The 17,040-nt window shown below is 42.5% G+C and overlaps 1 protein-coding gene and 1 long non-coding RNA gene across 8 annotated transcripts in view; one reads left to right on the top strand and one right to left on the bottom strand.

The window, feature by feature from the left end:
• The window catches only part of Pde11 (Phosphodiesterase 11), a 287,160-nt gene that overhangs the window by 186,228 nt on the left and 83,892 nt on the right, over positions 1-17,040 (top strand). For all 7 annotated transcript variants that reach the window (XM_089739681.1, XM_089739689.1, XM_028184225.2 and 4 more), the window contains 2 exons: positions 8,576-8,692; positions 15,228-15,405. In XM_089739681.1, coding sequence (XP_089595807.1) covers positions 8,576-8,692; positions 15,228-15,405 — 295 coding nt within the window. The remainder of the gene's footprint in view (positions 1-8,575; positions 8,693-15,227; positions 15,406-17,040) is intronic.
• Positions 1-17,040, bottom strand: part of LOC149503272 (uncharacterized) — a 394,089-nt gene that overhangs the window by 157,845 nt on the left and 219,204 nt on the right. The gene's annotated exons all lie outside the window — the stretch shown is intronic.

Genomic DNA, 17,040 nt, shown 5'->3' on the forward strand with positions numbered 1-17,040 from the left:
ATTCTTGATGCGCTGATGATGAATCAGAAGGTTGCGTGTTCCGTCGGGGTCACCAGTTTGGGAAGATATATACGACAAAGGGAAGATCTTCCACCGAGCGGATGATATTGCTCGGTAGACCGACGGTCCATATGTTGTTGTTCGGAACTTGTATATATGCGTTTTATCTTGAAAATGTCGTAAGCGAGATTCAGGCATCTGTCAATTATCTTGCGTTGTATGATGGCTACCCGCCACACATATTACCATCTTCCGTACATACTGCACATAAAACCTTATAAAAAATATAATAAAAATTATCGATATTAAAATCGCGAAAATTTTATATTATACTAGCTGTACCCGTCCACTTCGCTAGGCATTTAAAATTAACATTATTATTTCTCACCCCTACAAAGCTTCTCATCATTAACACCCTCGCAACTGGTGTAGGGAGTCCAACGCTCATATAAATATTAGCCTATGCATTAAGTACATGAATGTTCTACATGGATACAAACTTTCAAGTCAATCGGATCCATGGTTCAGTAGTTATAACGGAACATCCGTAAAAACCACTGTAGATTTATATATTAGTATAGATTTCACCATAGTAACCATTGGAATTGGAAATTTTGTACATGTAGTTACTATAATCTATATTATACTAATAAAGTAACATGGTTATGAATACCAAAATGTGCGATGATTTATTCTTTAACGCAGTGAATTTTTGTTTGAAATAAATGACAAATTATATTTTTTTCGAATTTTAAATAAATGATCCATAATGAAATTGATAGTAAATCCTTGTAGTATATACAAAAAATTGACTAAATCCAGTAGTTTATTTATTACCATAACTTAAACCGCTGCAGTAAATGGCTATAATACGTGCATTCGTATATTATAACTGGTCGAAAATAATTTGCTAAGCCGATCATCAATGCTTACCCTTTTTATAATTCCAAATATCGTTAACCCGTAATGAGCGCGTACTAAACTTCAACGCGTACTAATAATAACAATTGTGTAACCGTCATAATTATTGCAATGGGTTAAAAGTAAATACAATACAAACAATGAACGAAAAATAATAATCATAATACCAAAATCAATCAGTATATCATAATTTATTATTGTGTTTGAGAGTTACAAAACTCAATATATTGATATTGAGGAAGGTTATCTGCGTACTCTCTACGAAATTTGCACAGTAAAAGGGACATTAAAATTGTACCAGTAATTTGTTTTATGTTTAGATCGATTTTAATTCTCAGCGGTGGGGTGTTCGTATATGCGTAATATCAGCAGATTTCATCGCATACATTATGTGCTCGTATATTTTATGTGGAGATAAAAGGTTTTTAATTTTGTCGCAATGCTGAATATGTCGTTTTAACATCAGAACCCATTATGACGTTCAGGAAAATTTTAGGCGATGTTTATTTTTATATTTTTTTATCAGTAGACCAGCCCTCGGCTTATCTGGTATCAAAGCCGGTGCCTCACAACGTGCACGGCGTCACTCGCCTTGAGACATGAGGTCGATGTCTCATTATGTATAACGGCTAGGCGATCTTTAGAACGCAGGATTGCTTAGCAGCAGAATAACAAGGATCGTGGTCTATCTGTTTCGGCTCATTATACCCCATCTAGAAGTAAAAAGTGAAGTAAAGGAGTGTGAGGTGCTCCCCGTTTTTTTTATTGCTTATATGGGTGGACGAGTTCACGGCCCACCTGGTGTTAAGTGGTTACTGCAGCCCATAGACATCTACAACGTAAATGCGCCACCCATCTTGAGATGTAAGTTCTAAGGCCTTAACGGCTGCCCCACCCTTCAAAACGAAACGCATTACTGCTTCACGGCAGAAATAGGCAGGGTCGTCGTGGTACCTACCCGCGCGGACTTACAAGAGTTCACAAAGAGAGTAGTAGTAGTAGTAGTAGTAGTAGTATATACAAATGACATAAGTCTATCGGGCGCCATAACTATTAAGCGACGAAAGTGGAATGTTGGATTTAGTTATTTCGATTCTGAAGGCAGTAAATGTTTTTTGCGTTGGAGACAGTTGATTATCGTCATGGAAAATTTAGGTTAGTCTCTAGAATTTATTGCGTGCGTACGTACGTGTTCATTGACCCCAATTTTCACTCAAATAATTTATCAATAATATAATAAATACGGTATCATACGAAAGTAATTATTACTATGATTGTCGCAGCCATTCAAGTTGTTACTTAAAATCATATTGTTCGTTAGTCGATCTATTTTATACTTTATAATTGACACATTTGGAGCTAATTAATGTATTGTTATGGTATAGTTTTTGGTTCTTTTAAATTTAAATAAAAAAAAACATATATTGAAGTCGCATCAATCACAGACAAAATGACGGAAAATCGCCTTAGATTGTATGGCCAAATTATGAGACGGGACGAAAGCCGTGTAGTGAAAATCGCATTAAGCTTGCCAGAACAAAAGAAAGATAGAGGCCGCCCGCCATCGACCTGGTGATCAAATATCAAAAGAGACCTTAAGAAAGCCCAATTGTCAAAACCGACAACCCAGGACAGATCAACCTGGCGCCGTAGAGTGAGGAGACCCGACCTTGGATAACGGTAACAGGGACGGAAGAAGAAGAAGAAAAAAAAACATATATTGATGCGATTTAAAACGAAAATAAATTTAGTAAAATTTCGATTGGATGACTTGGTCATTATTCGTCATAGAATATTTACATAGCAACAGTTGAAAAGAATAACGTAACTCTAACTAAAATAATAAATCGTTCACAGGGCTTCCTCAGTCTCATAAAAATGCAATAAACGTTGACTTTTTGAGTCAAAAATAAATGTGAACTGTAGGGATGTAACAACGATTGTAAATTTACCGATACTCGTAACTGTCACACATAAACCTCAGTTATAAAATTATGATTCGCAGAAACCGCTTCCATCCAAATCTAGCTAGAAAAATCGACCCTAATCTACAGCTCGATAAAAACCGACTTGTTCTAGAATTGTTTAACACATACCAATAACAGATTGCCAATTCTTTTCTACTTTAGATCGGCAATAAAACGATCAAGACGTTAACGCGGTGATTAGTTTCACGAATAAATTAACAGACTCGAGAACATATGGAGTTGTTAACGTTAATAAGCGACCGACGTAAATTATTTAGGTACTCATCGTGTTGCGCTGTTTGTTACAAACGATTGATTTTTTTTAATACGCTTTTATTAGCTTCAGACTTATGTATGTATGTTTGTAAAGGAATCTTTGAACACGAAATTGTCCCCCTTCAAAATGTCGGATTAACTCGAAATTTGGCATACTTATTAAGCACAGATAACAATTCAATAATAAAAAAAATAAAAAATAAAATTCAACTAAAAATGAAAAATAAATAATAGTTTAAAAAAACTAAAAAAATACGCTTTTATCGAAAATCCCACTAAAATATAGAAAGTAAATTTTAATAAATTTGGATTAAAAATAGTGTAAGAAAAATGATTTTATTGTAAAAAAGCATGGGGTGCTTTTCAGGATATTATCAAAAAAACCCTTCTACTCATATCTTTTCATAAAATATTTATAACTGCTGATACCATACACTCCACGCTTTTTTACAATAATATCATTTTTTCTTACACTATTTTTAATTCAAGTTTATTTTCTATATTTTAGTTGGATTTTCTATAAAAGCGTACTTTTTTAGTTTTTGTAAACTATTATTTTGTTTTTTTTTTTTCACAAAAATTCTACGTAGTTTTAGTTTTTGTCTCTATTACGTATTACTTTGTTTGAGAAATATTTTTAGCCTTACTTAACTTCTTCTGAGTCGGTCTCTTCATTGCTGAAGGTCGTGTCTAGTTTGAAACGTTGGTTGACCACTCGATGCACAAGGCTTCTCCACGTCTTCCTGTCCTCGGCGGTCTTTATAGCCTCGGTTATTTACAGGCCGATGAGCGTCTTTACTAGATCAGATCAGCGGCTAGGTGAGCGTCCGCGTGATCCTCTCCCGTCAACCTGACCAACTACCATCAGCTTCTCTAAGTTATCGGGGCCTCTACGAGCGATGTGACCGAAGTACGTGAGGAATACGTTGGAAGCAGATAGCGGACAGCCTTGTGGCAGCCTTACATATAATTAGAGTTTACAAATATTTTCTGATAATGTTATAATAATACAAAATCTTATCCCATTTCACGTGCGGTGGCAGGGCGAGTCTATTGTGGACGTTACGTTCGCGAGCCCGGCCATCGCGCGCCGTACCCGCGACTGGAGGGTTTTGGAGGGGGCGGAGACGTTGTCAGATCACCGATATATTCGGTTTGATCTCTCCGCCCGCTCCGCAGTCGCGGACGCCCTCGGGGCCCACCCCCGTGGTGCGTCCCGGTCATTCCCCAAGTGGGCACTGAAGCGCCTGAATAAGGAGCTCTTGATGGAAGCCTCTACAGTGGCGGCGTGGGCGCCCATGCGTCCACACCCGGTCGAGGTCGAGGGCGAGGCAGGGTGGTTTCGGGACACGATGCGTCGCATCTGTGATGTGTCGATGCCCCGGATCGGCCCTCGACTTCCTAATCGCCAGGCGTACTGGTGGTCGCCCGAAATTGCGCAACTCCGCGTGGAGTGCGTTCGGGCGAGGCGTGTGGCCGTGCGCAAAATGTGCGCGAAGGACACTGCACCCGGCCCGGACGGCGTCCATGGCCGGGTTTGGGCCTTGGCTCTTGGTGCCCTGGGGGACCGACTCTTGAGGCTTTACAACTCCTGCCTCGAGTCGGGACGGTTTCCTTCATCGTGGAGGACGGGCAGACTCGTGCTGTTGAGAAAGGAGGGTACCCGGCGGATACTGCCGCCGGGTACCGTCCCATCGTGTTGCTGGATGAGGTGGGCAAGCTGCTGGAACGCATTCTGGCAGCCCGCATCATCCAGCATCTGGTCAGGGTGGGACCCGATCTGTCGGCGGAGCAGTATGGCTCCCGAGAGGGCCGCTCAACGGTAGACGCGATCCTTCGCTTGCGGGCCCTCTCGGATGAGGCCGTTTCCGGGGGTGGGGTGGCTTTGGCGGTGTCACTCGATATCGCCAATGCGTTCAACACCCTGCCCTGGTCCGTGATAGGGGGGGCGCTGGAACGACACGGAGTGCCCCCTACCTTCGCCGGCTGGTGGGTTCCTACTTGGAGGACAGATCGGTCACGTGTACCGGACACGGTGGGATCGTGCACCGGTTCCCGGTCGTGCGCGGTGTTCCACAGGGGTCGGTGCTCGGCCCTCTTTTGTGGAATATCGGGTATGACTGGGTGCTGAGGGGTGCCCTCCTCCCGGGCCTGAGCGTAATCTGTTACGCAGACGACACGTTTGGTCGTGGCCCGGGGGTGAGTTTTTCTGAGTCTGCCCGTCTTGCTACGGCTGGGGTGGCGCATGTCGTCGGCAAAATCAGGAGATTGGGCCTCGACGTGGCGCTCAGTAAATCCGAGGTCATGTGGTTCCACAGGTCCCGGAGAGTGCCACCTCTCGATACCCATATCGTGGTTGGAGGCGTCCTTATCGGGGTCGGGGTGCAGTTGAAGTACCTCGGCCTCATTCTAGACAGTCGTTGGACCTTCCGTGCTTACTTTCAGAATCTGGTCCCTCGTTTGTTGGGGGTGGCCGGCGCGTTAAGCCGGCTCCTTCCCAATGTTGGGGGGCCTGACCAGGTGACGCGCCGTCTCTATACAGGGGTGGTGCGATCAATGGCCCTATACGGGGCGCCCGTGTGGGGCCAGTCCCTGGCCGTGGGGGTAGCGAAGCTGCTGCAACGGCCGCAACGCACCATCGCGGTCAGGGTCATCCGTGGTTATCGCACCATCTCTTTCGAGGCGGCGTGTGTACTGGCTGGGACGCCGCCTTGGGTCCTGGAGGCGGAGGCGCTCGCTGCTGACTATCAGTGTCGGGCTGACCTTCGTGTCCGGGGCGTGGCGCGTCCCAGCCCCAGTGTGGTCAGAGCGCGGAGGGCCCAATCTTGGCGGTCCGTGCTGGAGTCATGGTCCAGACGGCTGGCCGATCCTTCGGCTGGTCGTAGGACCGTCGAGGCGATTCGCCCGGTTCTTGTGAACTGGGTGAATCGTGACAGAGGATGCCTCACTTTCCGGCTCACGCAGGTGCTCACTGGGCATGGTTGCTTCGGTGATTTCCTGCACCGGATCGGAGTCGAGCCGACGGCAGAGTGCCACCATTGTGGTTGCGACTTGGACACGGCGGAGCACACGCTCGTCGCCTGCCCCGCATGGGAGGGGTGGCGCCGTGTCCTCGTCGCAAAAATAGGAAACGACTTGTCGTTGCCGAGTGTTGTGGCATCGATGCTCGGTGACGACGAGTCGTGGAAGGCGATGCTCGACTTCTGCGAGTGCACCATCTCGCAGAAGGAGGCGGCGGGGCGCGTGAGAGACGCACAGGCCCGCCGCCGTCGAGCAGGGGCCAGGGAGGCGGATATCGCCGAAGCCCTGGCCCTCTAAGTGTTTCGGGTCCCCTCACATGTCGGCCTGGGGACCGGCGAAGGGGTCCTAAGAAGACGACGTGCAAGCTGCTCTGCACGCGTTTTATGCATGAGCATCCGGGTGATGGAAGGCCGGCTATCCTCAACCCACGCTGGTTCTGACCCAGCGGGGTATTCCGTAGGATAGACCATTCTAACCGGCGCCATCTAGGCGGGCTTCGGATAGCCTGCCGACCGAGAGGGCTGGTGGTCGTGGCGCCGACGACCGCCAGTCCGGCGTCCCGAGGGGGAGGGTGATGGGAGAGATGTGCTCCGCACTAAATGCTTCACTTTCCCCCCTTTTCCTTTTCATGAGTTTTGTCTCATGCGAGGTTTGGACGTTGGTTGTTGAGAGACAGGAGGTTTTAGTCGGTTCGACTCCGACATGCCCCGCCCTGCATCCCCAGTGAAGGGCGGAAGTCCGGCGATTTCATCCTGACAAAAAAAAAAAAACCCATTTCACGCTACAAACGTTAAATAAGGAACTCCGAAATTTAGTTCTATTTTCCAACTGAAATAACGCGAGTTTGTATTGGTATCGTATCTAAGCGAACACGTGCATCGGTTTTGAAATTAAATATATTGATTTTCTGTATATAATGCCTGCGTATTCGCCGGAGTTTCAGTATGTGCCTTTATATTTTCGTCTATATTTAGAACGTGATGATATAAAGATACATTTTATTTGCTGCATAATAACCCTTACGTTGCGATAAAAATTACTAGTCGCAATTCAAAAACCTTGAGTTTGTACTTATGTTACCGTTGACATAGTTAGGTTTTTTTTTTGTTTTTGTTTTATTGCCGTATAGGTAGACGAGCACACGCCCCCCCTGGTGTTGAGAGGTTACCGTCGCTAATGGACGTCAGCAATGGGAGGGGAAGAGCCAAGCCGCTGCCTACGGTTTAATACTCTCCACAAGCCTCGTTTGAAGAAGGACATGGTCATAGCGCTCGAGAAACACCGTGGAGAGGAGCTCATCCCAAAGCCGGATGGTACGTGGCAAAAAAGATCTCTGAAAACGCACTGTGGATGAACGCGGTGGCTCTAGGTAGTATGGATGAACTCTACTCCGATAGCTACTTTACTTGTTGCCTACATAATAAATTATATGTGGCAGGACTTCTTGTGAGCCCGCACGAGTAGGTCCTACTATCCGGCCTATTGCTGCCGTGTAGCAGTAATGCGTTTCGGTTTAAAAGGCGTGGCAGGCGTTGTACTGAACTACTGAGACTTAGAAGTCATGTCTCAAAGTGGGTGACAGTATTAAATTTGTTACTAAACACCAGGTGGGCCAATAAAATAAAATAAAACTAGATAATAAGGTAATAAAATCTAAAAATTACAATCGATCTTTATTCAAAACTCTTTTGACTTGTTACTTAAACAAAACCAAATTTGTTTTAACAATGAATAGTTACTTTGACCCCGACATGAAAACTATCATTTGTCTACAAATTATGTGATCTCAGCATTACCATTCGCCATGTAATGTTGGTTCAATGTCCTCTAAATGAAAGTGGTATAAACACTTTTACAGTACTCCATAAAGAAGCGAATGAGTCAACTGAATATTTATTTGTAGTATATTTGCTTTACACCCTTTTATCTCGGAAGGTTTCACATTTTATACCGTCGTGTCGTAAGTCGTACAAGTTTGAAGTATGATTTTTTATTATTTATTATTGATCGATGTCATTATGAAATCTTTCGACTCTAGAGTTGTAAGACCACTTCAAGTGGATGTGGCTTATCGGGTAGGGGAGACAGTATTTCGATAAAATAACAATGTCAATAATTACTCCACTTATAATTTTCACAAAATAATTATAGATCAAATTGAATTAAAAAGTAACGTCCTTCGAGCGCGTAGTTGTGTGTGTATTTTTATGACAGTTTTCAAACTGTCAGTTGTACATGATGGCCGCGATCAACAGTGCTCTGGGCATTGACATTTGTATAAAGTGACAACTGACGTATCGAGAATCGGCTGCGCTGTCATGAATTTTGATAATTCATTCGAATAACCAAAATAGAACAAACGAGATGTAATTATTGTTTGTTTGTTACAGGAAAGCGACGCGGCAAGTGGTGGACGCGTGGTTGGTTTCGCACGCGACCCCTCCCAGCGCTGAGCTAGCGTCGCCGTCGAGGGCTGGCTCTGGATCTGGAGCGACAACACCTGTCAGGTAAAAGAAATGTTCAAAAGCATTAATATAATTATTATTTTGAATATAATAATTCGTTCAAGTCCTCCCACGTGAATTAAATTCCTTTTTTTACGATCGCGTAGCAAAATTGTTGCCCTGCTAAAAAGGTAGGTCCTCTTAATATGGCCACTGTCATCTGCTTCGTCACACATTAGCTTATAAAGAAGACTATCGCTAAAACTGGACGAGAAAATTATAATTTACAACTATATCTACATAAATAAAATTAACGCAGTATCGAATGTGGACAGTATTATTATGCAAAAAAATAATCTACTTGCGTATTAATTAAAATCTGTAATTTTTGACCTTTGTTCCGCTAAGGTTCCAAAAAGTTCACCACTCTTAATACTGCTGAACTATCATTGATAATATAATTTGTAACTACAAAATCTTTCATGTCTGATGTTCGACATGCACTTGCCAAATCTTTTTCGAATGTAACATGACGTTTAGATGTTATTGTATTAAAAAAAAATCACGGTAAATTCCCCAACAATTAAATGATCGAATACCTCCAAGTATTATGTAAAATATACCTAAACAAAACAATGATTTGCAAAAGATGAAATGTAAATTTGATAACAGTTTTGCCGCGTGATAAAACCAAGCCGGTTCGAGATTTTATGTAGTATTGCGTGAAAGATATACTCGTTATCAAAGCGACCTTGATGCAAATTGCAACTGTTTGAATAATTCAAAGATCATCAATCATTAAAATGTAAATATTTTTATCACAGTACGTTTGTAGATAAAACGCATGCAATTTATTTATTTGTTTGAAGTATACTATGCTACTTCACAATACCTATAAAAATCTGCATTTCCTTTGTTCCAAAAGAGGAAACATTATTATAAGACAGTTTTGCTTACTGTCGTATTTAATACTAGCTGACCCGGCAGACTTCGTAGTGCCTCAATCGATAAATAAAATACATAAACTTTTGGGGGACACATTAAAGGAAAAACAAAATTGATTTTTTATTTATTTAATTCCGAGCATTTTCATATTTATCTGAACCTTTTAAACCTTCCCTGGACTTCCACAATTAATTCAAGACCAAAATTAGCCCAATCGGTCCAGCCATTCTCGAGTTTTAGCAAGACTAACGAACAGCAATTCTTTTTTATATATATAGGTATTAGCAGTATACCGTGCTACGAAAACTGGAATGTATTTGAATTGTGGAATTAAAAGTCTGTAAAATAGCAAAGCTGAGTACCTTTTAATAATCCGTAAGAAGTGCAGGCAACGATAAAATAACATAGGTAACATACAACAATGCCTTTTTGTTTTATATCAAAAACATCTAATCTTATGTGCGATATTGTTTGGAAAATAGTCATAAGCGATGAAGTCCTTATTATCGTCAACATGAAACATAAAATTTTATTCATATTTCAACTTAAATTTTATTTTTAAGTCTGCATAACCAAATGAACTCTGGTTGAATGAGGGTCGACGACATTTCACAGCTTGGCTTAATAAATTTTGTTTGGGTTCGCGTTTTCTTCGTGAATAGAATTTATAGTTCGTAGACTTTTTTATTTTGTTTACTTTGAATATTCGGGACAACAAACTCTTTCATTGTCATTCCATCCTAACACGTGGGCTAATAATTTACAGAATCAAGCTGCTGGCCTCAACGAAAAGTCAAGTAAAAGATTGTGTCATAAATGTATCATTTTTACAATTTTCAAATGCTTAAATGAATTTTTTATAGTATTGAAAGTATTGTCACTAACATTTTTATCGGGAGTTCAGTGATTTTCGCTACGAAATAACAAGATCGTGGCACCTTCGATTTTATTATCGTGTCGTTTCGAGACGTACCACTTCAGCATAAACTCGTTAAAGCTACAGTCTGTATATGAAACGGCAGGTTCATTTAAATAAATGAATGTTGAAAAGCATAGGAAGATATCAACTTAATTGTTGACTAGATGATGACCGAGCCTTGCTTGGTTTTATTTGTTTGATAACGTCATCTTGTTGTGTCTTTAAAGCGGTTAGTTGCCCTCAATTAAGAAAAATAGTATTATTATTCGCCAATAGGTGTCGGGAAGAGTTGATTATTGAAAACACGAATAAAACAACATTTTCTGAAAATAAATCGTAACTAGATCGATTTATCGCCCCCGAAATATCCCCTGCATACTAAATTTTATGAAAATCGTTGGAGCCGTTTCCGAGATTCAGATTATATATGTTACCGGAAATGTATATAATCCGTCATTGTATACAATTCCTAGGAAATGTATGTAATTCCTAAAATCGCACGGAAATGTGTGAAATAAATTATATTATACTTACACATTACACATTTCCTAGGAAATCTATACATTTCCTAAATAGCAATCGGAAATGTAAAACATTTAAGATATTGGTGGGTACGCGGGGACAGCGGGACGAGTCTTGCACTACGGTCAGTTGCCAACTTGCAATCCACTGGAACCGGCCAGGGATTTAAGAAGTGCCTTTGCAAGAAAAACTGTGCTACATCAAGATGTCTGTGTTTTAAAAATAAAGTATTATGTACTTCCAAATGCCATTCGAGCTTACCCTGCAAAAATAAATAGCTATATGGACTGACAAAGTATTATAATATAAAGATTTACTTTTATACTTTGACATTTATAATTACTTAATTATCAGACTGATTACTTGCCAAATGAAAATTTGATTTTATAAGAATAATTATAAGTTGATTTTGTGATACGTTAAAAGTTAATAGATAGTTGATTTTAGAAGTTTTAATTAGTAAGATAATATGAATATATTATTTATTATTATTTTACGGTATGACTGCTACCCGATTGTCTCAATAGTGTTATAATAAAAAAATATTATTAACAACGTGTTTTATTACAAAAAGCATTTACTTTATACATTTCCTAATACGATATTGGAATTATATACAATTCCGAGGAAATTTATACATTTCCTAGGATATCTATGCATTAAATAGTTTTTCAAACAATATTTTATACATTTCCTAAATAGTATCGGAATTGTACACATTTCCTAGGATTTGTATACAATTCCTTGATTTCATACATTTCCGGTAACATATACATATAATATATATTAATATACAAGAATTGCTCGTTTAAAGGTATTTTTTTTTTCTTTTGGTCAGGAGGAAATCGAAGGGACTTCCGCCCTCCACTGGGGACGGCGGGCGGAGCATGTCGGAGTCGAACCGACTAAAACCTCCTGTCGCTCAACAACCAACGTCCAAACCTCACATGAGACAGAACTCATGAAAAGGCAAAGGGGGGAAAGTGAAGTGTTTAGTGCGGAGCACATCTCTCCCATCACCCTCCCCCTCGGGACGCCGGACTGGCGGTCGTCGGCGCCACGACCACCAGCCCTCTCGGTCGGCAGGCTATCCGGAGCCCGCCTAGATGGCGCCGGTTAGAGTGAGCTATCCTACGGAATACCCCGCTGGGTCAGAACCAGCGTGGGTCGAGGATAGCCGGCCTTCCATCACCCGGATGCTCTTGCGTAAAACGCGTGCAGAGCAGCTTGCACGACGTCTTCTTAGGTCCCCCTCGCCGGTCCCCAGACCGACATATGAGGGGGACCCGAAACACTTAGAGGGCCAGGGCTTGGGCGATATCCGCCTCCCTGGTCCCCGCTCGACGGCGGCGGGCTTGCGCGTCTCTAACGCGCCCCGCCGCCTCCTTCTGCGAGATGGTGCACTCGCAGAAGTCGAGCATCGCCTTCCACGACTCGTCGTCGCCGAGCATCGATGCCACAACACTCGGCAACGACAAGTCGTTTCCTATTTTTGCGACGAGGACACAGCGCCACCCCTCCCATGCGGGGCAGGCGACGAGCGTATGCTCTGCCGTGTCCAAGTCGCAATCACAATGTTGGCACTCTGCCGTCGGCTCGGCTCTGATCCGGTGCAGGAACTCACCGAAGCAACCATGCCCAGTGAGAACCTGCGTGAGCCGGAAAGTGAGGCGTCCTCTGTCACGATTCACCCAATCCACAAGGACTGGGCGAATCGCCTCGACGGTCCTACGATCAGCCGAAGGATCGGCCAGCCGCCTGGACCATGATTCCAGCACGGACCGCCGAGATTGGGCCCTCCGCGCTCTGACCACACTGGGGCTGGGACGCGCCACGCCCCGGGCACGAAGGTCAGCCCGCCACTGATAGTCAGCGGCGAGCGCCTCCGCTTCCAGAACCCAAGGCGGCGTCCCAGCCAGTACACACGCCGCCTCGAAGGAGATGGTGCGATAACCACGAATGACCCTGACCGCGATGGTGCGTTGCGGCTTTTGCAGCAGCCTCGCCACCCCCTCGGCCAGGGACTGGCCCCACACGGGCGCCCCGTATAGGGCCATTGATCGCACCACTCCTGTATAGAGACGGCGCGTCACCTGGTCAGGCCCCCCGATGTTGGGCAGAAGCCGGCTTAACGCGCCGGCCACCCCCAATAAACGAGGGACCAGGTTCTGAAAGTGAGCACGGAAGGTCCAACGACTGTCCAGAATGAGGCCGAGATACTTCAGCTGCACCCCGACCCCGATACGGACGCCTCCAACCACGATATGGGCATCGACAGGTGGCACTCTCCGGGGCCTGTGAAACCACATGGCCTCGGATTTACTGAGCGCCACGTCGAGGCCCAATCTCCTGATTTTGCCGACGACATGCGCCACCCCAGCGGTGGCAAGACGGGCAGACTCAGCCGTTTAAAGGTATAAGATTTATTTACTGAACTACTGGGATTTTACTGAGCTGTAACAAAACATTGTCCACTTAGTCCCGAATTTTAACATTCCGATAACGATGTCTATAGACAAGACTCGGCTGCTGTATTAAAATGTTATTTTGTAAATTTTTCTTCACTTTCTACCTTAAATAGAAGTGGATAAGTGGTTTTTTTTGGGTATGTGCACGTTCCTTCTAAACTCGGATGTTTAAATTGCAAATTAAGTAGTGTATTTCAATTGAACATTATTGATCTAGATTTGCTAAAGCGAATGAGCTCCTGCTTCAATATTGGTGAAAACTTAAACGAATATATTCCGAAAAGATGTATTACAAGAACAAAGTCCCGTTAGGTGTCGAGGTTCGATAAATTCCTCTTATCCAAGACGCGGAAAGCTTGTGTGTGCCTCCATCAATCTTGAGTCGTCTTTCACATAGAACACACATATATCTTTGCGAGAGGGACGACTACCCTTCTTTGAATAGATTAGGAGGAGTTTCCTTCGCGTCTCTCCGTCTGCAATACTTCAGCGCTCCCCTACATGCATAGTAATGAACTGTTTGTAAAACGGAGTATACAGAAACAAGGAGATACGAAGAGGTTTTGAAATACGACACACGTAAAATGAACGATCATGATGTTTCAAAACTATTTAATGTTAATTGTTTTGTTTCTAACGTTTCTTAACTGTAGTACGCCTCTGATAGCAACTTAAGTTATTCAAGGCATTCATCGTAAAACGGATTAAGGTATACAGTTTAAAAAGGCTGAACAACTGCGTAATGTCAAAAAAAAAAACTCCCGGTATCTCTCGACTTTGTATAAATTTTGACCTCGACTTAAATGGTTCCGTATTTTAAAAGCATAAAACGTTTTCTAAATGGAGGTCACAGAGATGACAACTCAACGTTTTAATAACGTTAGAAACCGACAGTATAAAGCTTGAAATATTTGAGGTAGTATAAAAAAACAGCCTCGAGTCAAGTTTAAGCCTCCCCTTCATTATCTTGGAAAGTTGCCCGTCTGTTGAAAGAAGTTTTCTTCACAGGCACCCACTTTTGTTCGATAAGAACGAAATTTGTATTCAACTAATACAGGGCTACTTCGGAATGACTTCTAAACTCCATTGATGACCTTACTCGAAGTTTGTGGTTCGAAAAATTGCCCTTCCGTCAAACTTACATAAGAAAACAAACCTAAATTTGCTTAGGAAGTGAAGCAGGAAACGAAGCTGCATCTTTGAGTGCACGTAGCTTATCAGTAAAACCTGCATTTTATATACAAACGGTAGAAACTTTGGGGTCGCAGATGATTATATTAACGACTGTCTCTATTGATTTTCTTTTGATCTGTAGACACAACTAATACATTCGCTAAGGTCAATAGTGAAACTTTGTACGTGTTAAATTCGTTTGATGTTCCCAAGTTACAACTAAAAGATTGTTATTAGATGGCGAAAAATAATATCGGTCTAGAGCAGCGGTCGGGGAACTTTTTTAATTATTACCCTAAAATATTTTTGTGTAAGTTGATATTACCCCATGACGAAGAACAAAAAAAAAAAACGAAAATATATAGCTTTTTACAAAAGTTTCATTTTTACCCCCAAAATTTCATTTTATCCCATTTGTGGTAATTTACCCCGGTTCCTCGACCATTGGTCTAGAGGTTTGGCCTTATTTTCGTCACTAAGAAAATTGGTTAGTCAACTGTAAGTTGTGGGTACAGTTTAAAAGTTGACGCAGCTAAGCTAAATAATGCTTTAACTTCAAATTATATCGCAGGAAGATCTCGGCGCATGAGTTCGAGCGCGGTGGTCTCCTGAAGCCGCTGGTTACCACCGTGGATGGCACGCCAACTTTCCTCGGAGACCAGCCGCCGCATGCCACTCCGACACGACCGCAGCGTCGCTCCAGGCATGAGCTGAGGCAGCTAGATGAGAAGGAGCTTATATTTGAGCTAGTAAGTAATCTGTTTTTTCCCCTACCTATGCTGATAGCTTTGAGAGGCTATATCAGCGTTACCCTAGCGTGTAGGTGAGCTCTCGGGGCTTAAACCGGAGGTAATCGGTAATGAAAATTACTAAACATAGCTTAACCTATTATATCGTCAGCGGTGAGTGACAGGTGTGCATTTTTTTAAGCTAATCAGATTTAAGTTAACAGATATGAGTCAAATTAAATCGTATTAATTAATCTGTGATTTACGCTGCTTTTGATAAGTATTGAACTTAACTAATTGACCAAAATCACAATATCTGTATCACCGTACAGCAATTATTATTAATTTACACACACACACACATTATTGCGCACATTATTTTTACCATAATACTCACATTCAATGAATTCCCGATACGATTATCTACGACTTTCATTCACGAACTCATGTGTTTTGGCGGCCGTAGGCGTCCACGCTCAGGAATCTACGGCTCGCTAACTCTGTGAACTGTATTATATCCATTTGTTTTGATTTTTTGTTGGACAACCTTAAAGGTAATACTACGAAAGACTGAAGCCGCAAAGAAAAACACCATTCGTTTAGACGAAAAACACCGAATACTGGACTCTATTACCAGTGTACGAACGTGAACTGATCATGATGTTCATGAATTACCCTATATATGATGGATTAATTATGCTATTATTATAAATACGTATTGTACTCTGTTGTTTTTTTTTACATTTTTTTTATTGCTTAGATCCGTGGACGAGCTCACAGCCCACCTGGTGTTAAGTGGTAACCGGAGTCCATAGACATCTACAACGTGAATGCGCCACCCACCTTGAGATCCTTGAGATATAAGTTTTAAGGTCTCAGTATAGTTACAACGGCTGCCCCACCCTTCAAGCCGAAATGCATTACTGCTTCACGGCAGAAATAGGCGGGGTGATGATACCAACCGTGCGGACTCACAAGAGGTCCTACCACTAGTAAAAACCTCGGACCATACGTAAGGGCTTTTTATAAACCGAGCCACAAATTTGTCGTCAAGCACTCCGGGATCAAAAACAAACGTAACATAATTAAAAGTCAATTTACGAAACGGGATTCGCTGTCGGTTCTCGTTGTTGTTCCTAAATTAGGCCTCTGTCGGTCCTCACTCGAGCAGAGGTCAGTACCGATAAAACAACCCGGCCTGATAATTACATGTAAACACACCGGACGGCCCTCCGACCTAAATAAGTGGAAAAGCTCGCAATTAATTTAATATGACTGTACTGTACTCTCATCTTTTTACTTCGCTTTTCTTTTATCGGATTACGTTGGAGTTGCGGAATACAATCGAAGTCTTTATACAGCCCCACCTCTTATCTTATAATACCGTACACTTTGTAAAAAAGCATTTAATTAATTATTATGTGGGCTTCCTCTTCAAGACAATAATCACCATTACTTTGCTAAAAAAAAAAAGCGAATATCTGTTATATTTAGTGACTTTGATAGGCTAATGAACGGTCAAGCCACTACTTGAATCAATTTATACCACATTCATCAATTTCGGCGATTCTTCTTCTTCTTCTTAGTCGCATACGTCATTGCTGAAGGTCGTGTCCCTGAAAGCCCTTCGTGGCTCTTTGTACCATCAGCTTCCAT

The sequence above is a fragment of the Bombyx mandarina genome, chromosome 03, assembly GCF_030267445.1.
Source record: "Bombyx mandarina strain Sakado chromosome 03, ASM3026744v2".
Classification (NCBI taxonomy): Eukaryota; Metazoa; Arthropoda; class Insecta; order Lepidoptera; family Bombycidae; genus Bombyx; species Bombyx mandarina.